Genomic DNA, 18,225 nt, shown 5'->3' on the forward strand with positions numbered 1-18,225 from the left:
CATAAAATTGTGAATACTATATACTTCAAAATATTGCCACCTTCTATTAGCAAAATCTAATATTAGCAATGCTTGTGACCTGTATTTTTTTAAAACAAGAAGTATTTTGTTTAGAAAAGCCTTTCTCCTAAAGATAAAGATGCCTTTAATGCTAGCTCAAAGGGATCAGTTTAGCAGCTGATGTGTGGCCTGCAGTATGTAAACATTTTTAATATAAAAATGGCATGAGTCTAATAAAATTATTCATGTGTTTGTAATTTTAAGTGCAATTAAATCAATGCATCTGGGTACATATCATATTTTTAAAATTTTCTTTTCATTTGTAGCCTAATCTTGAGTTACTTAGCATGTTTGTTTTGAGTCTCTGACTGCTAACCTTAATCCCATTTCTCCAGCATTTTGTTCAGCATTAGTCCTTATATTATCAGGAGGTTATTGCCATACTGAAAGTTTAGAATTTGCTTTAAATTTCAGAAATTTCCCCTGCTCTCAATACTGTAGAAAAATGTGTATATGTGAAAAAAAGATTTTAAATTCCTCTTCAGACTTACAGGGCAATTGTTTACCTAAGCACTTGGGAGAGAGTGAGGAAGCCCTCAGGGTATAGATGAACAAATTCAGTATTTGGGAAGAAAGATGCCAACTAATACTTCAAAATATTGCACTATATCACGAATGTCTGTATTGTCTGTTATATGTGAGGTGGCATAGTTTGAGAGCTGCTGATATATATAACATTGTCTGGCTAGACCAATTTGGAAACATTTCAGTCAAACCTGGAAGTTGGTCTGCTTTCACAATTGGTATGTTCTCACAAGTTCCACTGGGACAAGTTACATGCATTTCTACTCCTCTGTCCAGCTTGCAGAGGAGCACCTGGGGACTTGGAAATTTGTCTCATGACCCTAATTTCTTCACATATTTACCAAGCCCAACTCATATTAAATCACCCAATAAAACCTGAACAAGCCTCAATAATTGTGTTTTTGGGCTTCCCTAGTAGCTCAGTTGGTAAAGAATCTGCCTACTATGCAGGAGACCTGGGTTTGATCCCTAGGTAGGGAAGATCCCCTGGAGAAGAGAATGGCAACCCATTCCAGTACTCTTGCCTTTAGAATTGATTGGACAGTAAGTCCATGGGATCGCAAAGAATCGGACACGACTGTGTGACTAACTTTCTTTTCCTTTCAAAGGCTACATGAAGAGGAGAAACTCAATTATTTTAAGATGAAAAGTTAGATTAGGTGCAACTCTACAGATTTACCAGCCATCTGGTTCTGTCACAAACTCCTCAGGGATCCTGAACATATTTGCAACTGAAAAGAATTTGAACTTGAATGACTTTTAAATTGGGACATAAAATGTGGCAAACCAGACTATGCACAGATATTTATCAAGGACTAAGGAATAGATTTATTTTGAGGTTTATGCCCCATGATATTTTCTTTTCTTGAGAAAATTAAAAAGATTGCATACATGTTAATAATTGAATAAAAACTGTTTCCCTAAAATTAAGCTATACTTAAAAGCTATATTTTAAATCAATCCAAAAAGCCTTCTGCTCTGTAACATTTCTCCTTTGCCAGTTTGCAGAGAACCACGTTATCAGTAGTTAAATTGTTAAGTAAAGGAAACTTCTTGTAAAGAAAATCCAGAGTGTAATTAGATTAGTTTAGAGACTACAGATTATACTTTAGATTAATTTAGAGACTATAAAGTAACATACCTCATTTTCATTTTGGAAATTTTATCTTTTTTTAATTGAAGTAAATTTGACACATAACGTTGTATAAACTTAAGGTGAAATGTTGTGTAATCTGGAGTCACAAAACATACCTCAGAGGACACTCAAGACAGTGGAAAGTGAAAGTGAAAGTCACTCAGTCGTGTCTGACTCTTTGTGACCCCGTGAACTCTACAGTCCATGGAATTCTCTAGGCCAGAATACTAGAGTGGGTAGCCTTTCCCTTCTCCAGGGATCTTCCCAACCCAGGGATCGAACCCAGGTCTCCCGCATTGCAGGTAGATACTTTACCAGCTGAGCCACAAGGGAAGCCCCTCAAGACAGTAGAGTACAGTTTATTATGCCAGCAGGTCCAAGGGGACTCAGTTTACAACAAGGACCCTGATGTTTCTGAGAGGCCCAGTTTTATACCCCCCACCACGTGACTGGTTACATGTTAGCAACCTCTTTGTTGGATATGATTGAGTTTTACAACAAGTAGGTGCAAACAATTAAGGTTAAGGGTGTGGGAGGACAGTGATTATACATCAAGGGGAGATGTCTCCATGGTTAATCTAACAGGGCTGCCTGACCTCAACTACAACCTCCGTTTGTCATCTGTAGGGAGGGAAGTCACTAGGAGACCTGGTTTTCGCTAGCAATGATTTCCTCACTCTTGGGCAGGGTTCAGGCCCAGTTCACATCCTGTGTTTAAGAGCGATGACGGCCTTCAAGGTGGCGTCTCTCCTGCTTTCTTCACACTGGCCCCAACAATACAACATGTTGATTTGATACATTTATGTACTGTAATCTGATAATCATGTAGTGCTAATACCGCTATCACGTTACATAATTTTCATTTTTTTTGTGTGTGTGTGATGAGAATAAGTTCCAGGAAGGGATTATTTCATTTTCAGATCAGACACCTCTTCAGTGCTTTCTCCCTCAATTAAGCTGCCCCTGTTTTGAGATTTGCAGCGAGCAGTATGTGACAGCCTGAGCTGCTGGAACCATGTAGGAAGTGGGGCCGTATGTAGGGGGTTTGCTCTCAACAAATGCGCAGTGTTTCTTTATCAGAAATGTCACATATCAGAACACAGGTGACCACGTCGTGTGTCAGAACATAACTTTCAATTTATGGCAAACTGGCATACACCAATTTTGGATCTCTTAAGAATCATTAGTAAGAACCCCACACCCCCTGCGTACCACAATTCCCCATTAACTACCAAAATTGTATTTATCTCCACTAAGGGGCTTCCCACATGACGCTAGCAGTAGAGGACCCACCTGCCAATGCAGGAGACATAAGACACACAGGTTCAGTCCCTGGGTCAGGAAGATCCCCTGGAGAAGGAAATGGCAACCTTCTCCAATATTCTTGTCTGGAGAATCCCATGGACAGAGGAACCTGATGGGCTACAGTCTATGGGGTCTCAAAGAGTTGGGCATGACCGAAAGTGACTTAGCACTTAGCACAAGGGAGTGATTTATACCAACACACGCCCAGACAACAGGTGTTCCAGGATTATCATTTAAAGATGTCTCAAACCTTTCGTGTATGTAATCTACAGTGGTTTCAAGACAGTTAATTCTAATTTTGAATCCTAGAGGGGTGATCTTTTATCAATGAAAAACAGCTTCACTTAAAACAGGAAGATATGTTAAGCCAAGAAAAAATATTTTTGGTTCAAATGTCCATAGAATTATATGTTGAGAAAATACAACTAGTTCAGTCCACGCAGAAAACTTCCAAAGGAACATGTGCATCATAAATTTTACATTGTATTTGATTTTGCAATTCAGTAAATGTTTGTAAAAACATACATTCGTGGAGAATTTTGATGATTCATTTGAAAACTACATTGACAATGACAGAATCATTTTCATACTAGAAATATGGGTACAACTTGTGAGGTCCAGATTTTGACTGTGGGGCAAGACCTGTTGAGGTCTTAAATTGATCATTACCAGATTAAAGAAGGAATAACTTGCTTCGTACAGAGCACAGTATATAGTCGACTAAAGGGCAATCATTCTAAGTTTAAAGTCTTGGGCTTTCGGACAGAATTGCTATTTGGTATACTGTGCTTGCAGCCATGAAATTAAAAGACACTTACTGCTTGGAAGAAAAGTTATGACCAACCTAAATAGCGTATTAAAAAGTAGAGACATTACTTTGCCAACAAAGGTCCGTCTAGTCAAGGCTATGGTTTTTCCAGTGGTCATGTATGGATGTGAAAGTTGGACTATACAGAAAGCTGAGTGCCGAAGAATTGATGCTTTTGAACTGTGGTGTTGGAGAAGACTCTTGAGAGTCCCTTGGACTGCAAGGAGATCCAACGAGTCCATCCTAAAGGAGATCAGTCCTGGGTGTTCATTGGAAGGACTGATGTTGAAGCTGAAACTCCAATACTTTGGCCACCTCATGAGAAGAATTGACTCTTTGGAAAAGACCCTAATGCTGGGAAGGATTGGGGGCAGGAGGAGAAGGGGACAACAGAGGATGAGATGGCTAGATGGCATCACTGACTCGATGGACATGGGTTTGGGTAGACTCCAGGAGTTGGTGATGGACAGGGAGGCCTGGCATGCTGTGATTCATGGGGTCTCAAAGAATTGGACACAACTGATCGACTGAACTGAACTGATACATCGTATATTTTCTGGAATTGATTACTCAATTTAGCAGGTGTTTATTTACAGACATAATAGAAAATAAGATATTATAAAATTTAACAGTACTTTTCTTCCTTTTCCCCAAATATTTAGATCATGAGTAATTTTCATTTTCTTTCTTCTCTATTGTATATTGGCTTTTTGTTTATTTATTTATATTTTTGATCTAAGGGTCCATGTTGTAATATGAAGCTCACTGTGAGAATAGGTTCTTCTTCCTGAAATATAACTAAATCTCAGAAGCAACTGGCTTCAAGTGGAGTTTGAATTCTTGTCCCCAAAGTGTTTTACACAGTTATTGTTATAGCCCTCGGAATTTGGTAGTTTAGATGGGAAAGAATTTGATGTTAGGATATATGTGTTTTATAGTAGTTTTTACAGAAGTGACAGTGAAAGGGAAAGCAGGCAGACAAATAGCTTATTAGAACATATCTGGTAATATAATGGAAACTACTACTTGGAGAAAAAGAGCAAATCAAATGAATCCAATGTTCACATTTGAAGAATTTCTGAGTTTGATCAAATTCGAACCAATTATACTTTTTAAAAATTATTTTAAATTGCGAACTATAAATATCAGTCCAACCATATATCAGTGGAGTTGTTTTGACTTTTTTCCTGCTAAGTCTGTTAAGACCAGTATTTCTCAACCCTGACTATATATTAAAATTTACCAGAGGTCTGTGAGGGAAGAATCGAACAATCCTGATGTCCAAGTTGCACCTTTGACCATGATCTATGGGAAAGAGACCCAGGCCTCAAAGTTTTTCTAAAGCTCCCTAGGTGATTCTAATATGCTGCCAACTGCTTTAATATATTACTAAACTTTCATGTATATTGAACTGAAAGGTTGGCTTTTAAAAAAACATTTTTTTTTCTATTAGAACAACAGACTTTGCTTCTCAGCCACTTGAAGTTAGGCTTTCAGCACAGGAATTAAGTGCTTTCCCATGGAGCAAGGATGTTCAGCTTGGCTGACCTCGAGGACAAGCAGAGCCACAAAGTACTTTATTTATCTTTTCCCTGGGCTCACAGCAATCATTACATGTGAATATGTTTATTTATCAGAATAATAAATGAATGGTTCTGCAGTTTTGTTTCAGATTCACATGCAAGATTCACAGCATTTTCAAAGAAGGGCCTTTCAAAGACTTAAAACTTCAAAATTTCCTGCTCTTTGTTTTCTACTCATATGTATGAGTTTTGGCAGGCAAAATTTTCATTGACTAAAATCAAAGGGAGAAATAGTGAAAAAAATTTTAAAAACAACAAAAGCCCCAGATATTTCAAGCAGAATGAAGAGCTGCCAATTGAGCCCCTTACTTAGAAAGAAAAATATGGGAAGGTGGTATTCTTAGAATTTACCACCATCTGAGAATCTCATATTTGTTGATCAAACCAATAGGTTCATCATTAGAAAATGAAGAATCTGAGCTTTCTCTCCACCTTGAGAATAATCCCCTCACACTGCAGTCAGACACCAACTGAAAGAAAGAGGCATCTTTTAATAATGGAGGCATGTGGAACTGAACAACTTCAGTGGATAGGGATAAATTGAGAAGGAAAATTGTTTAATTTCAGAGAAGACATGGAGCTACTCTCTGGGCTGACCCAGGTTGTCTCAGATGATGAGTGGCTATGGAGGTGACAAGCTTTATTGCTGTGAAGCACATATAGAGAAAATAAGCTTCACTTGCTTTTGGTAAAAGAAAAAAAGTGTGTTCAGTGAATTTCCTCCTGAAGATTGGGGCAAGTAGCCTGTTGTGTTTCCTAAATACATCACCTACAAAGAGATAAGGACTCCAGAGTCATCTTATGCTGTGCCCTCTAAATAATGCTAAATGAAGGGCTGAAGAAATCATACTACCCAGTAATGCTTTAATGTAACGCTTTACTTTTTGGTGGCTCAGCAGTAAAGAATCCGTCTGCCAATGCAGGAGATACAGGTTTGATCCCTCGGTCAGAAAGATTCAGTGGAGAAGGAAATGGCAACCCACTCCAGTATTCTTGCCTGGGAAATAAGATGGACAGAGGAGCCTGGAGGACTATAGTTCATGGGGTTGCAAAGAGTCGGACACAACTGAGTAACTAATCAACAATTCTTGCATATCTGATCATCCTGGACAAGGTCCTTTCTGCTCAAGAACAGTCTTAGTATTAAGCCTTGTCACTTGATAGGGAATTAAGGGCACCACATCTGAACAGTGAACTTGTTTTTATTTAAGCACTATGGAAACCCATAGGAACTTTCAGTATTAGTACCAAGCAGGTGTGTGTGTGACTTGGCCATAATACAAGAGGTTTGCTGGAAAAGTTAAGATGATACCTTTCATCTGTGTGAAAACTTAAACATTAAAGAAAGATGATTTAATTTCATGTTACCCTTAGACTTTCTTTTCCAAGGTTGTTCAAAGTATTCCAAGTAAGTATGGGAAAAAATTTAAAGTAAACTTTTCTGTTTGAATGTCAGTAACCCAAATTGTTTTAGATGTGCTTGCATTCAAGTTGTTGCACCAGTAATAGACTCTTGCACTCAAGAATCCATTTTTAAATACCAGAAATATCCAGAAACTGTCTTCCACATTGAAAATTCAGAAGGGATGGAAATATTAACAAATATGCTCTTTTTTATTGGAGTATAAAGTGCTTGAGAAGGACTTCAGCAAGAAAATTAGAAGCCTTTTTTAATGTAGCTACATATGTAGCTTAAATATATAAATCTATTCACGGATACTACAGATTCCTGGCACTGCTAACCAGATGAACAAAATAAATTACACTTTGAATCATATAAAAGAGAAAAATAAACAGTAGATTTGGGGATAATGCTATTGCTGATTTAGTAACACTACAGATATATTCCTTTTGTTGCTGTTGTTGTTAACTTTGCAAAATATAGGAAATGGGAATTGGTAGGTGTTTACAATTTGAAGTCAAATGTATCAGAAAAAGGATGAGTTAAACCTCTTTTCTTGAAATAATGCATTTATGGGGTTTGACACAAAGAAGAATAGCTAAGATTCTACAACTCAGAAGAATCAAGAGATACTGCAGTAACACAAAATTGACTTTTAATGTTTGTTTACCAGTTCATTGTATCTTACAGAAAACGAAAACATTTTTTTTTTTTTTTTTTGTAATACAGATATGGTTCTTCTCCTCAGATATGTACTCAGTAGGTATTAAATGCCTTTAAATACTGACTTCCTTTTAATCAGGTGGCTTAATAATGACTTATATTTTTCATTTCTTTCATTGTACATCATTGCTGTGCTGGCAGTAGTGAGCTACGGTACACTTAACTTCTCAACACAACTATGTCAGTTATCCACTGATCATTCTTTATGTTTCTACGCTGAGAATGAATAAGTAATTCCCTTTTCATCCTTCCCTCCTTAGTGGTCAAGTACTCCTTGAGACCACCATATTCTTTGGAGCACTGAAATCAAGAAACCCAGTATGGCTGCCAGCAACCAAACTGGAATCTCCTTTGAGACTACTTCTAATTGCCAAAATAATAAGCGACTATATAATTGCATAAAATAAAACTTTAACAGGTACCGGCCCCCTTTCTATGAGAGAAAGTTTAAATTTACAAATACCATATTTGACTAGAAATTACTGTGATAAAACATGGCAGCAGTTGGTAAAAGATGGCTTCCAGTGTTAATGTAGCTAACTTGTTTTCATTATTATACTGCCTTTTATATGAATCATTTCTTTTTGTCTATTTTATCAAATGTAGGCTTGTCAGTGAAATATGCAGATGTATTTTGTTCCTTAAATGGGCCAAGTGTTAATTATGAACAAAATGATCAAAACAAGATTTCCTAACCAGACTCCCATCTCATCCCTCTGTTGTTCTTAGTACCCAAGTCTGAGGAGCAATTGTTGAATTAGTTAGTGTTAAGCCAGTGTTGTACCAACTTTCCATTAGGAATTGTGTTAGTATAACCTTTTTTTTTTTCCCAGACATTCTCAGTGAAATATCTTGAGGAATGAAATAGGAAAATAGATATTTGGTGAAAATGGCAAAACAAGAACATTAAAAAGAAACTCTTATTCAAGGAGGAGTCCAAAAGGGTATGGGAATTCTGATCTTTTGAGGGAAGTCTGAAGATAAAAATTCTGCCCAGCAGTATTTGTTCTGTTAAGAATTTTTTTTTTTTTAAACAAGCATGGAAAAATGGTGTGCAGTCAATCTAGATTTTAGTCAGCTAACAGTCACTCCAAAGATTTTTATCAGCACCAATTCCTATACTAGTAAGTATTCAAAAGTTAAGAAATGCTACTATGCTTAATATTATAAAGGTAGAGTTTTGCAGCAATAACTGGAGTTTGTATATCTGCTTCAATAGAAATTTCTTTTTCCACTTGTACTTCCAATAAGATTCTTGTAACGTGGGTAATAATCATTCAAGTATGGATTTCCTCCAGTGAGATGACCCCCACTTTTGAGGTACTAGAGTCACTGTTTCAGAGATAGTCCCTCTTTAAATAACATATTCATCTTATCTTAGACCATTCAGGTATTTTTAATTTAGAAGTTTGAATTCTATTTGTATCAGCAGTGTTTGAGTTAAACTTCATAATCTCTTTGGATTTATATTTTTGTACAATTTGCATATCCGACCTACTGTAAAAATGTGCATGCATACATTCTCATTTTTTAATAGTAAAGCATCTGAAAATTTCCAGATATGCTTTTGACAGAAGAAATGATCTACTTTTATTTACAATATTCTGCCTAGATAATATATGAGTATAGTTATGGTTTCATGGACTTCCAATTGTCCTATACCTTCCACACAAATAACTCTACATCTATAGAGTAAATTTATTAGAATTATTACAGAGCTTTGAAGGCAACCACAATCAATTCAGGAAACAGATTTATTTACTCATGTTCATGGGAGGAAAATCTACATAAAAACATTCATGAAAGCATATCAGCTATGTCATACTTGGATTATTATACTAAATCCCATTTATTAGAACTCATTGTGAAACAATGGGAAACCACGAAATGTAATTTGAATACAAATATTGGTCCCTGTGGGGTTTCAACACTCATAAAAATATAGGAAAACCGAGCTTTATTTAAGATTGGAGCTGCTAATGGGGAAAGTTGTTTTTTGAAGCTGGTCTTACCCTTTCATATAAAGCCCTGAAGATTTTAGTGTAAACTCTTTGACAGCTTCAGCATTTCATTTAAGCCTGATGATGATCAGCAAGAAAGTGATATCCATCACTGTTCACATTTTCTATATGGAGAAAGGTTAAAACTACTTTGTTGACTTTATTACCCAAACACAGGCACCAGTTGGACTTTCTAGTCTTATACAAATAGGAATAATAAGAATTCTGAAAGTTGGGTTCTTATATCTTGGTTAGGCAAGTATAGTTATTTATTCCTTCTATGATTTAAATTTTTGTCATGTCATGTAAATAAGAAGGAAGTATTAAATATTTTAAAGTTAATTTTATAGGACAATAACAATTCATAGGCTAACATAAAATCAAGCTGCTAAATTTTACAATTTTTCTGTCCAGCAGTTTATCTATATAACTGCCCTGAGTAGATGCTAAATGCTGCTTAGCAAACGGCCCTTAGAATTTAAATATATTTCAGTAAAGCTACTCAAAAGAAAACAGTTCTTCTCAGGCATGTATAATTTTAATTAGAAGAAGGTAGGAATCTCTCATTGGTTAAATATGATCTGCTTATTTTAGTTTCATACTTCATATAAATGGGAGTCTTAAGGGGTTTTAACTGTGCTTGCTATACATTGGAGTTCCTCTGATTTTTTTTTTTTTGGTCAAAAAGGCAGGATTTTAAAGAGTAAAATATTCTATCGGAGCTTTGAAATATTTTAGAAAAGTGTAGATTGTTCCCTTGTGAAACTAAGTGTTGTGCAACCTTCAGAACCTCAGTTTATGTAAAGAAGCCTATATTTCAAATCTGTTGCTCTAATCTGTTTATTGTAGTGCATTTCAAAACTGTACAAACGTGTAAAATTTGTGCTTGTGGCAGCTGCTGCTCTGAGTAGCTTTACTTTCCTTAGTTTAATCCTAGCAATCCTCAAGCTATTGCATGCCCCGATCATGAAAGGATACTTCATTGGGATGATGTAGCCTAAACAGTTTGGCTCTAAAACCTCCATATGTAGTGCTTCCCTTAAAATTATATTAATTTATAATATATATTGAATGATAATAGCTTTACAAAAACAAATTAATGAATTGGTCTTTATGAAAATGACTCTTTACAGTAAGTAAAAAAGGGTTATCACAGTTTTGGTAACTTGCATGAGTTCATATTGGAAAAAAAAAATAAAACCTTTCACTTCACATGTTCTTAATGACTTTCAAACTGCCGTGCTTTAGGGGCACGTTCAGTTGTATGCTCTGAAGCAGTAGACACCATACAGCTTATGCTTTTTATCTGGGAAACCCACAAAGCGCACCGCAGCCTCGCTAGGACTGCAGCGCCTTCTTGGCCTAGAGATGGGGTAGCGGACACTGCCGTCCGCCAACCAGCCTGCATCGCAACGGTCATATCCCAGAAGTTTCCAGGCAGCGAATATCTGGCCCACTTTAGCAATCTGAGCACCATCATTGAGACAAGCCTGCACCGCTTCGTCGTAGGTCAGCTTGGTGGGGTGGATCAGGTAGTAAAATCGGCCTGCAGAGAGAAGGAAAGAGGGTCAGTGGGCCTGTCTGCATCTCAGCCCAAGAGAGACGGAAAGAGCCCCAAATGGAAGTGTTTCTCAAGGCAGGGGGATATAAAGCAGTGTCTGTAGAGCTTCTGAAACATAGGCTAGTCAGTTAGAGGCAGTAACCCTAGATCTCTCTCCATTAAATTAGTTTTTTCCTTGCCCCTTAATGTGTGTTCAGACATGCCCTTTTAGAGCAGTGAAAAAGAAAAGGGAAATGACAGATGCAGTCTCTGTTAGCCAATTAGTAGCTAAAAGGGCCCTTCTGTAGCATTAGAGAAGACAGAATTCCATGTTAAAAGCAAGAGCTATTTAAATTCTAGCTGTAGCAAGACTGAAGCCCAGCACAAGTTTCTGGAGAGGCAAAATTTGAATGTGAAAGGATCAAAAAACATTCCTGACAGAAAAGTCCATTTAAAAAAAATCAAAAGCCCTCAAGTCCTTTTCATTTCAGGTATCAATAAGGCATTATTCTTATTCAAAGACTACAGTATGAAAATGCAAAACATACAGGAAGTCACTTGCCATAAATAGTACGGACTTAGAATGTGAACCCAGTCTGTTCACTCACTAGCAGAGGGGAAGAAGTTAGTTGTTTTCTCCAACTTCCCTCTGTGGGAGCTCTGACACCTAACCATTTCTTGATTTCACAAAAAAGAGCAAGTTAGCTCAACCACTTACCTCAGTAGTGTTCATTACCGAGATTCCTTCAATTTGTGCTAAATATGCATAAAAAGTATAAAATATGACACCAACTAACTAAAGTCATAGGCACCTACCAGTGCAAGATTTTCTCAGACTTTAAGTTTCAGATAGAATAGGATCAGACTCTTACCAGCTTACACATTGTCATGTGATACTCTCCTGAAAAGTGAAAGTGGCTCTGCCATGTCCAACTCTTTGGGAGCCCATGGATTATACAGAATAATGGAGTGGGTAGCCTTTCCCTTCTCCAGGGGATCTTCCCAACCCAGGGATCAAACCCAGGTCTCCCACATTGCAGGCAGATTCTTTACCAGCTGAGCCACAAGGGAAGCCCAAGAATACTGGAGGCGGTAGCCTATCCCTTCTCCAGCGGATCTTCCCGACCCAGAGATTGAATCGGGTTCCCCTGCATTGCAGGTGGATTCTTTACCAACTGAGCTATCAAGGAAGCCCTGATACCCTCCTGCCTCTCTTCAAATACAGATTATTGAAGTCTAAGTTAGTGCTTGTCAGTTCTTTCTAGACTAAAAGGGTATAATGTGGAGAATGGGTAGTGGTCATGGGAGCATTAATAGAGGGTTAGTTCTATCACCTGTACCTGAGGCTGGCAAACTATAGCATGTGAGTCCAATGAGGTTTTATTAGAACACAGCCACACCCATCTGTTTAAGATTGTTCATGGTGGCTTTTGTGTTGGAGTATACAAAGTTACATGAAGTAGTTGCAACAGAGAGCATATAGCCCACAAAGCCAAACATATTTACTGTCTGACCTTTTGTTGATCCCTGATCCCTTTCTGTTTTCCCCACAGCATATCAACAGGCACCTAAAATGTAAAATAATGGACCTGGGCCAGCCTCATGGGTTTGCAACCTGCACAGTTACACTGGGCCTCATGCTTGATTTAATGTTCTACTGTGTCATCTTAAAAGTTTTAATAATTTTTTTTTATCAAGGAGGCCACATTTTCATTTTGTACTAGGCCCCACTGTCACATCACTGGTTCTGGAAGAAGCAAGATAGGGTTGGGAGTTGTGCTGAATTCAACTAATCAGTCATCAGTACTGATGCAACCTGGATCTCTCACTTCTGCTTTTGCCTCCAATGTTGTTTCTACTTAATTTTCTTGCAAAGTTCTCTTAATCAGAGCTCTTTATCCAAGCTCTCTGTCCTAAGCTTTGCTGATGATCTGTGAATAACTTGACATTGCAATTTAAAGAAGAGCATGACCCCGACGCCATCCTTACTTCAGTGGAGAGATCTATATCCTATGGAGGGCACACAGCGACAGCATCTTTGGCAGTAACAAAAAGACTCCACAAAACATGACAGTCAAACTATTTCACAATAGCAGTTGGATGCAATAAAACCAGAGCATCATGGAAATATGTACTTTTGCTTGGTATCTGTGTGGATTTTTTAAAGTTATGATATTACAGAGCTTCTTTTATATGAAGCAATACTTCAAAGATTTTCCTCTTTTTAAGTAGATAAGATTAAAATTTTAACGTCATATCATAGTATGCATTGGTCTCTGGGATAGCAAACAAGGTAGTATGGTTAATATCTTACCATTGAAATTGGATGTAAAACAGAAGACATCATATCTGCTTTTATCTTTGTCCCAAAACCCATAGTTCCTGACGCCAGGCACTGTGTTCTGGCCTCCACAGGGTTCTCTGGGTTTTGTGATGGGATATTGCACAGACCCATCACTGAGCCAGCCAGCATTGCACCAGTCCAGCCCACTCCGCCAGGCATCATACAGCTGATCAAAGGAGGCAATCACAGCATCCTGGTCCAGACAAGCCTGCTGTGCCTCATGAAAATTCAGATTGTAGCGCCCCAGTCGTGGAAAATAAGGGAATACTACACCTGTCCAAAGGAGAAAGCAAGGACTCGTTAGTGGCACAAATAGTAAGAACTATAAGCAAACCCCACTTGAGTGGGGAAAACAGAATCATCATCAGATGAAGTAGCAGCTTTTTGTTGTTTGCAGTGTTTTCTAATGGTCCCATTTCCCTTCAAATAGCCTCTCAACTCTGAGCATTTCACAATGAGCTATTTGGTCTGGTAACTTCAGTGATTTACCTGTTTTGCTAAGCATTCAACTCAAGTCTCACAATTCTCCTTTCTGAAACGATTCATCTGCAAATTATAGTTTTCAAGTTGCCCTCCCTGTGAACCTACCTTTTGCATATCTAACAAAAACCTAATTAAGCAGTCTTACTTCATATTAATAGGGTAATTTTATACAGTGAGGCACTTCCATAAAAAGCATCCTGGCTCTCCTATTCATTTGTCTCAGCTTTTACTGTAGCTTAACTTAATCTTATTTTTTTCTCTCCTTGAACAATATGACTAAAATAAAAGCTTTACTCTTTAAATATTTCTATTACTATTTTTCAGCTTCCATATTCATACATTGCAAAGTGAAACTAAGCTTTTCTAAACATTGATATTGCAAATAGAAAACAAAAGCCTTTAGAAGTTTGTCCTGTACAAGGCAGGTACAAAATAGACATCTGCCAAAGGAACTACCAAAGAATTAAATATTTTAGAGGACAAAACCCCTTAGTAAATGTAAGCACTTGGTGAAGATTTGGCGCCTGACTTTGCCTGGGAATATGCAGCAGTTTTCCAAAGCATTTCTTTAGGTTGGTTCAAATCAGATTATTATAGGCGATGATTGAGCTCTCTCACAACTTTCTGCACAGTTTCTTTAAAGAATAAGGGTTGCATCATAAAAAAGCAAAGTTGTATTATTTGTTGGACTTTATGAAGGACCACTGAGTCAAAATGTCTCCTCCATGGTTGCTAAAAGAAAATTAATTTTGCCTTAAATTTTTTATTATAATGAGTAATAGTTCATATTTTAGCATGTGGAATGTAAAAAACTGTCTGACTCACACAGTAATTTGGTGGATTATACCAAATGTGCTTTTTTACGAGACTGCAGACCTTGTGCACAATGGATGCACAATCTACTAATAGTGTAACCAGTTGCACAGAAAATGTTTTCTTTTATCAGTTGTCCTGGAAGATTCTACAGGAAGAAATTTCAAGAGCCTAAATCAAGTCATGTCCACTGAAGGCCTCTGCAGGACACATTTGTCCCTGCAGGGCAGTCCAGCTGGCACCATCCACTAGAGGCAGAGATCCAGGAAGGCTTCCTGATCTCATCCTGCCTTCTCAGGTTCTTGGCTAAGAGATCTGTAAGCTGAATTGGAGCCAAAAGTAAGGAGGAAAACTCTCTTGGTTGCCTTTGCCCCCTGTAGAGATGGGGGGATGGGGGTGGGGAAGGCCTGGAGGCAACTCCTTCTAAGAAGGGCTGTGCCCAGGCATCCAAGTAAGAGCCCAGTCAGTGCTGAGAAGGAGCCAGTTTAGTGTTTCCAGTCCCCTCACGCTTTGCATCCTCTTTTCTCAGCAAGCCCAGGAATGCCAATGGAAAAGAAAATATTTCATTTTTCCAGTAGAGCTTTCCTTGGCAGCTAGACCTTAAGTGAGAGAAAATCTCAACATATAGGAACCTAAATTCAACCATTTAGGTTGAATTTGCCCCATTTCCCAAATAGCTCAAGATGGTAACAGTGGAGAAAGCAGGCTATTTTAATTTGTAATAATTTTAAAGACCTAGGCAACCTCTCAAGTTTTAATTCACCAGACTGATTTGGTGAACTCCCATAGGCATTGGGGAAATTTTTTCTGTAGTCATTTGTCCTTGATTAACCATTGAATTATGTTTGATTTAGTTCCAAAAACAGTGTAATATATTTTTGAGTTCCTTTTACGTTTAACATAATTTTATGCAATCATTTCTCAAAGTCAAAGTGTAACCCTATATTAAAATTTCAGTCTTTTTCAACGGTAAGAGTAAATGGTCAACTTATAGTAACTCAAAAAATTTACTTAGCAGATTTTAATCAACATTTGATGCTGGAAAGAACAAATTCTAAGTAAATCAAGGTCAACGTCCACATCCTCACCAACATTTTAAAAGTTTCACTTTATTGTACACATTTCAACAATCAGATGTTTTGTACAAGTGGGGGCATTTCTGGAACATGTTTGTTAGTATTTTATTTATTTACTAGTTTTACTTCCAGCTAGTTAAGATTTCAACATCTAAGACTATAACTGCAGAAACTTTCTTGGCTCTGTGGAAAAATGTGCAATTCCTACAGTTGAATTATGGAGCAAATGGTGATTACTTTCATCCAGCATTACAAAAATAAGAAAGTTAAACTTTCATGAGTGAGAAAGAAAGGTATATGATTATTTTATACTTATATGTCAAAATGTAATCAAAATCTCTCTACTTTTCTCTGAAAGGCTGGTATGCATTACTACAAAGGGGATTAATAAGAAATATCCATCACATGGAAAAGGATAATATCAAGTGATGTGAGTAGTTTAGTGAGTTGAAATATGTTTTAAAAGCACATTCTTTAAGACTTATAATTGCACAGTCCAGTTCATCTTAGTTGTTGGCAAATATCATTTTGTTGGATATGTGAAAGGTTTTCATGCCATGGTGCATATTGAAGCTAAAGGAAATTTCAGTAACTCCATAAAGTAAATATTTTTAATAATAAAAAGGTAGAAGCCATGCAGAACACTTTTACTTTCCACAGTACCTCTCAGAATGTCTTTCAGTGTTACATACATATATGAAATTAGCTTTCTATTTCTAAAAGTTCTCAGACCGTATTTTTGTGAATTGGCCCAATTTTCATCAGTGGAAGACCAATACAGTGGGAGATTGGAAGTACAAATATGTTTCTCATACCATTATCCTTATATTTATCAATTGCTCAAATGAATTCTGTAGGCCAAGCTACTCATGAATTTCTGGTGACACTCTCCTTGTTTTATAAGGCTTATCTCTTGCTGGATGTTGTTTCTAGCAGTGCGGGTAATTTGGTAGTAATCAGGGCTTTACCCTATCCAAGATTCTATATGAAAAAAAATTGTTTCCACAGCTAATTCCAACTCATATGTAGGTCAGTTTTTTAAAAGGGTTTACTTTAAAAAAAAAAAAATCAGTGTGATTTGAAAAACAGACTTTAAAATACAACTAAGAGCAGGCATTATACTGAGTACTCTAGGATACCTTGAGTTTGGGGTGTAGTGTCTTTCTGCAAAGAGCCTATGATTGTGTGTATACACACACACACACACACACACACACACACACACACACACACACACACACAAATCTGACTCCAAAACAGAATAGAATCTTATAAATACAAACCATACGATTTTGGCATCTTGAAGTAGAACGATTTTTTTCTAATTGGGAAAATTCTTTGAACGACATAGCATTTAATCTGGTATTTAAGGGCCAATATGATTAAAGACATTGTACAATTACAGTTGGAAAGGCAGCTTAATTATGACATTTAAAATGATACACTTCCCTGGTCTTATTTATGCATGTTAGAAGATTGACAAGGAACTTAAGGAGAACTTGCCTGATTGGGTGATGACCCTATGTAAGGATGTAATTGATAGTGAAAAAAGGTCAGAACCTGGAATAAGAGCTAATAAATGACAACCGCAAGGTATCTCTTTTGCTGCATGTGGTTTATCATAGCCTTCCAATTCTTATGTATATAATTGCTGCACTGGAGCATCTACCCAAGACTAGGTGGAAATTGTCAAGTCCCTCATAGTGTCTGTCCTTAGCAATCATGGTTCCTCAGGTTTTATTCTATGATAGCACTGTGGCTATCATTAAAATTTTTGTAGTTTTATTTTAAAATGAATTCTTATCTCAAGTTGAAATATACAGATAAAATAATATCCTGGATTTTTCTTGAAAATTATTCAGTGGGAGTAGGTAAAGCAGGCTAAAGTAAGATTGGCTATCTGATGACACTTTTTGAAGCTGAATGATTATATATAGAGGCATGTTATACTCTTCATCATAGTCTTTCTCCTTTTTCAAACATTTGAAATTGGTGATAATGAAAAGTTAAAAAATTTTATCCCACCCTATAGTCATGCTGAGCCTTAAATCAGTCAAACTGGATGCTAACTATCTGTGGCATCTGTTACTCACATTTTGGCCTTTGAAGAGTTTTGCTTTCAACCTGTGATGTTCTCTTTCCCGTTTTGTCATGCTTTCTATGCTATGAAGGTACCAAGCTCACCTCTCACGGGCCATATCAAGTGTCTCTTCCTTTAGAGTGCTTTCCATTGCATGGCCCTTCCTTTGCATGCAGGCTTTTTTTGTATTGAAAGTATAAACCCATTATATCAAACATTCACTCACTTATAAACTATTTACTGGAGAAGGGAATGGCAAACCACTTCAGTATTCTTGCCTTGAGAACCCCATGAACAATATGAAAAGGCAAAAAGATATGGCACTGAAAGATGAACTCCCCAGGTCAA

General features: G+C 37.1%; 1 protein-coding gene across 1 annotated transcript in view; it reads right to left on the bottom strand.

Moving 5' to 3' along the window:
• Nucleotides 1-7,457: 7,457 nt before the first annotated feature.
• The window catches only part of HAPLN1 (hyaluronan and proteoglycan link protein 1), a 78,949-nt gene continuing 68,181 nt past the window's right edge, over nucleotides 7,458-18,225 (bottom strand). The window contains exons 4-5 of the mRNA XM_065936625.1: nucleotides 13,396-13,698; nucleotides 7,458-11,087 (exon numbers count right to left, since the gene is read on the bottom strand). Coding sequence (XP_065792697.1) covers nucleotides 10,798-11,087; nucleotides 13,396-13,698 — 593 coding nt within the window. The 3' untranslated portion in view covers nucleotides 7,458-10,797. The remainder of the gene's footprint in view (nucleotides 11,088-13,395; nucleotides 13,699-18,225) is intronic.

Source organism: Muntiacus reevesi, chromosome 1 (assembly GCF_963930625.1).
Source record: "Muntiacus reevesi chromosome 1, mMunRee1.1, whole genome shotgun sequence".
Taxonomy (NCBI): domain Eukaryota; kingdom Metazoa; phylum Chordata; class Mammalia; order Artiodactyla; family Cervidae; genus Muntiacus; species Muntiacus reevesi.